The 4,993-nt window shown below is 50.3% G+C and overlaps 3 protein-coding genes across 3 annotated transcripts in view; all 3 read left to right on the top strand.

The window, feature by feature from the left end:
• Pmar_PMAR010641 (hypothetical protein) overlaps positions 1-55 on the top strand; it is a gene marked incomplete at both ends in the record, with an annotated part of 817 nt that extends 762 nt beyond the window's left edge. Inside the window, one exon of the mRNA XM_002776438.1 lies at positions 1-55. This exon is cut by the window's left edge and continues 4 nt beyond it. Coding sequence (XP_002776484.1) covers positions 1-55 — 55 coding nt within the window.
• A 1,225-nt stretch (positions 56-1,280) lies between these two features.
• On the top strand, positions 1,281-1,577 carry Pmar_PMAR010640 (hypothetical protein; the record flags this gene model as incomplete). Its single annotated transcript, XM_002776437.1, has 2 exons — positions 1,281-1,413; positions 1,488-1,577. Coding segments are annotated over 2 exons (223 nt in total), but the record flags the coding sequence as incomplete, so codon positions are not given.
• Positions 1,578-1,778: 201 nt separating this feature from the next.
• Positions 1,779-3,196, top strand: Pmar_PMAR010639 (hypothetical protein; the record flags this gene model as incomplete). Its single annotated transcript, XM_002776436.1, has 2 exons — positions 1,779-3,107; positions 3,146-3,196. The coding sequence occupies 2 exons, from the start codon at positions 1,779-1,781 to the stop codon at positions 3,194-3,196; spliced, it is 1,380 nt and encodes a 459-aa protein (XP_002776482.1).
• Between the last annotated feature and the right edge of the window lie 1,797 nt (positions 3,197-4,993).

Below are 4,993 nucleotides of genomic sequence, written 5' to 3'. Positions count from 1 at the left end.
TTCCGATAACCAATCGTTCACCACTGTTCTAATGCTTTTGGATCTCGATAGATAGCAGTTATCGAGCTGAGAACATATAGTAAAGGTTTTGCTAGAGAATTTTCTGCATATTTACTTGCTCGTGAATTCGCGAAAGTGTTCTCTGTGCTCATCACCTCGCAGCGCAATAACTCTCAGAGAATTGTCGCGTGGCAGCCTTTCCGCGTGTCATAGTTTGTTGCATCGACTCCGTAAATCCTCTAGAATTAACACTGAAACTCCGCCGGTTTGGGGGGGGGGTCGATTTGCGTGTTGTGATTTCGTAGATTTTTCATAGCCGGAATCGGGATGTTTATAGCAGTGATACCGCTTTCGCGTTCGAGTACGTCCGCGAAGGTTAACCCTACGGGGAGCACTTCTACTTCAGTGGCTTCAGCTATATCATGCTACCATGCATTTCCCGCCTCGTTCCGGGACGCGCGAACGTGTATTTCGCGCGAGGTTCCGATGACCACGTTCAACGTAGCGCGACAAGGGTCTTGCGAACGTGTATTTCGCGCGAGGTTCCGACGAACGCGTTCAACGTAGCACGACAAGGTTCCCGGAGCATGTATACTGAGCGCTCAAGGAGCGCTTGGGCGTTCTGACGTTCTGTAGGCGAGGGTCGAATGACTAGTGTATAGACGCGGAGACGACCTTTGCCGGAGGTCTGACGCGCCTGCCGGGTGCATTTCGACTTGCTACATCACCGAAAGACAGGATCAGTGTCTGTGACCGAGCTTGACGGTGAGTTGGTTCTATTGTGTAATTTCTGGCAATGATGACTGACAGTTCGATGATGCGCAACCTCCGCGTTTCGTACTACTTCGAGTAGAACACTTCTGCGTTTCTTGTGTGCCGGTGTGATACATCGACCATGTCATGAAGCATCAAGTTGGTGATACTATATCGAGAACACAAGAGTCTTGTGACAAGACTGAGGTGGTGATGTAGTAGTGAGACTCCGACGGCCGGAGTTCGGCGGACACAGTTACCACGCCGGACACAGTCGGGCGGTTGTCCGATCATACTCCTCACATTATGTGAGTCACATAAAAGCATTATCGATGCTCTCCGTTCAACAATTGAGAGTTAGCTAACACTTGGCCAGTCGACCGTTTGACTGTCTACCGGTGTTGCCGCTCCGAATGAGCGGCTAGCTCTGTCGCTAGTCTCATAGCGTCGCTTGGACCCCGCTCACTGGGCTGACGGTCATCTATATCGTGCTAGCAAGTGGAATGAGCATTCCTATAAAGGAATAGCTTCACCTGTAGATACCTCGGCTTCGTCCTTGGGCTCATTCTGATATTAGCATTGGGGCTAACGATCGCCTTCACCGGTACATCCAGGTCGCGAGACAAGTTCGAGTTATTCGTGGGCATAGACACTAATACCGTAGCTTGGGTAGGTCTGCATCGATAACTACCACTTGCGAATGTTCCATCAGCCTGCTGCAGGATGCTATTCAGGGACACCAATTTCTGACATTCCTCCTCTTATTCAACAATATGATTCCAATATCATTGTACGTTACCGTGGACATCGTGAGGTCGATACAGGTTGGTCGGGGCAAAGCTTTAGCGCGCTCTCGTTATGAACGGTGCTTTCATGGCATGCCGCCAGTATTGAGATCATAGTATGATCGAAAAATACTGGCGGAAGATCTGAATCAGTATGATCATCATAGTGATTCAGATCTCCCGATGAGTCATAATAGAGGTTGTAATTTTCAGGCATATATCATTCAGCGTGACTCCCGCATGCGGGACGGCAAGCCTTCGATCATCGTGGGAACATCAGGCCTAAACGATGACCTTGGCCGAGTTGATTATGTTCTGGCTGATAAGACCGGAACCTTGACAGAGAACCGCATGGCGTTCAGAATGTGCAGTATCGGCGGCATACAGTATGGGGGTGACGAGATGGGATACACCACTGAGAGTGTGAACTCTGCCACTCTGTACGCATTATGGAGCAGTGAAGTGCTTCCCAACGCCGCAGAGAACTGCTCACGTGATGCAGCGTTGCTAGAGTATCTGGGAGTACCGGCCATCACAAGTCCCCAGGAGGCTTTCGTGCATCTTTTCATGTTGACATGTGCGATATGCAATACTGTCATACCCGAGGCGTCGACTAAATCTCCGCTCGGAGTCCGTTTTGAAGGCACTAGCCCAGATGAGGAAGCGTTGGTGGAAATGGCGGCGAGCTCAGGATACATTCTCACTTCCCGAACTGCGAACTACGTGACATTGAAGATATTACGGTCTATCCCCGGACGAGAGGAGTCGCAGTGGCAGGATACTACATTCAAAATTCTTGGTGTCAATGAGTATACTTGCGAGCGCAAGCGCATGAGTGTTCTCGTCCAAGCGTTGAAGACTGATGATGGCGGCACAGGTCATATTCTCGATAGTACGGGGTCTATGCTGCTGGCTAAAGGTGCAGACGACGTGATGCTCGAACTTTGCCAGAGAGGCGCTGGAGACGGTACATCGCTAGCCTTATGTGGGATACCCGTGCGCGGCGTGCGAGCTGAGACGGTTTCCGACATCAATGATTTCGCGTCAGCCGGCAATCGAACGCTCATGCTAGCGATGCGGTTTCTTGACGAAGTCGAGACCTCAGAGTATCTGGGAGCCTCGAATGAAGCGAGGCACGCTATAACAAATCGAGCAGATCGGTTTGTCCGTGTAGCCGAGAAGTTCGAGAAGAACCTTATCGTGCTTGGAGCCACAGCTGTGGAAGATAAGTTACAACGCGGCGTCAGTACAACAATTTCGCGACTTCTGAGTGCTGGTGTCAAGGTTTGGATGCTCACGGGAGATCGGTATGAGACGTCCTTGAACATTGCTCGAGCTTCTGAACTTTTGCCTCTGGATGCTCTTTTGTCGGACCTCCGCCGTGAATGCGAGACGAAAATGACGAGTGAAGAATCGGATGCCTTTGTACGCGAAAAACAGAAGACATTCGAAAGGGATTATCTGCAGTGGGTGGCCCATGGGAAAACGAAGCACCTTTGCGTCGTACTGGACGGCTCTGCTATATCCTGCTTCTCAACATCTAGAGAAAATTTGGGAATTCTTGCCAATGTAATCTCGAACGCTAAAACGGTGCTAGCATGCCGCAGTTCACCATCACAGAAGGCGCTGATTACTCGGCTGCTGAAAGAAGCAGATGATCGTATCATCTTGAGTATAGGCGATGGAGCGAATGATGTTCCTATGCTCCAGATGGCTCATATCGGTATTGGAGTTATTGGTAGCGAGGGAATGCAGGCAGTGAGAGCCTCAGACTATGCCGTGGCATCATTCTCTCACCTTGGGGAGCTGATGTTAGTCCATGGTCGAGACTGCTACAACCGCATCACGCTCGTTATACTGTATTCATTTTTCAAGAATATCTGCCTGGTACTGCCCACTGTATTCTTCGCATTCAGCAATGCGTTCACGGGCACCTCTCTGTACGAATCCTGGATCCTGATGTCCTACAATGTTCTCTGGACCTCCCTCCCTATCATAGTCCTCGGCGCTTTGGACATCACTTTTCCACGTTGGGTCGTCGCGAGATATCCCATTGTGTATCGTGAAGGGAGGCAATCCATCTCATTCAGTGCGAGAAAGTTCCTCGCGTGGACTTTGAGAGCCATCTTTTGTGCTGCAATAGTCTATGTCTCTATCGCTATAGGAATGAGCTACTCTTCAGCTCTCGCTTCCAACGGAGGCGTGGTGGATCATGCCTGCATGGGCACTCTTGTTTACTACTCTGTAGTGGTTGCCGTTAATGTCATACTGGTCATTTTCTCCAATCATCTCTCCTCTCTCTTCGTATTCCTCTGTTTCGCTTCCATCAGCACGTTCTTACCATGCCTTTTCCTCTATTCTCGTTTTGGTCGTCCATGGTCAGCAGCAGCCAATGTGGCTGGGATGCTCTGGGAAGGGTCTCTCATCAACTGGTTGATTCCCGTCTTTGTGGTTGGTGTCTGCGTCTCCTCGAGTATACTTGAGAGATTTCTCGCCTATTCGAGGGCCGCGGCAACCCCGGTACAGAAGCTCCAACGGTGGCTGGCGGCTGCCCCTCGTCAATGGGTCAAACGCGGATTACCATACCTCGCATCAAAGCTCAAGGAAACCTTCGCCTGCACGACAGAGCCTCTCATATTTTCCTTGAGCGAAGATCTGGAGGACCAAACTTTGGAAGAAAGAGGTGCACTTCGTTACAAACCCCGAGCACTGGGTGTCCAACGACTGCTCGAAGTGATGAGGGAATATTGGAAGGGTGCGTTTGGACGTCCTACATCGGAGGGCGACTATTCGCAAGCATTGAAGAAAATCAATCCGAGGACGCTCAGATTCAATAATCTTGCCACAGAGTCCGGCTATCTGCGACACTCACAGGATGAGGCCGTCAAACACGCCCGGTTGTCTGTCGGAGCCATGTTCGCCTACGAGTTTTCCTGGGGCGTGATCGAGGAGATGGTCCAGCCAGGGATGGTGTCTGTACAACTTGCCCTCGCCCTGTTTGTCAGCTTCTGTTTTTATTGTGCAACGAGTACACGCTCCTTCCGGATTCACTACAATGCTTTTTTGACTGCTCTGGCATTCTTTTCAATTGTGGGATTCTACATTTGGAGACTTCCCACGAGAACAGATGATGCCCATCTGGTCGCCTGGACTTCCTTCTTTATTAACATCGTAGTTCAAATACCGTTCCCTAGAGCATTGACCATATCCTCTGTCCATATTGTCTGCTTCGTTCTCCTTCATCTTGCATATGATTTGGAAATACGGCACGATTCAATTGTGGATACCCTGGACTCCCGAGACTGCGGTGCGAGCCTTGGCAGCTACTGCCAGCTGCTGGATTATCTCCCGATGGTGCTCGGAACCACACTGGTGTGCCTAGTGCTAGGTTACGAGATTGAACTAAACCAGAGACGTTGCTATCTGTCTCACTCAATTCCAGAGCTGAGCAAAGT

This window comes from Perkinsus marinus (assembly GCF_000006405.1).
Source record: "Perkinsus marinus ATCC 50983 genomic scaffold scf_1104296953396, whole genome shotgun sequence".
Taxonomy (NCBI): domain Eukaryota; phylum Perkinsozoa; order Perkinsida; family Perkinsidae; genus Perkinsus; species Perkinsus marinus.
The sequence above is the reverse complement of the archived record's forward strand: the minus strand, read 5'-3'. Positions and strand labels throughout refer to the sequence as shown.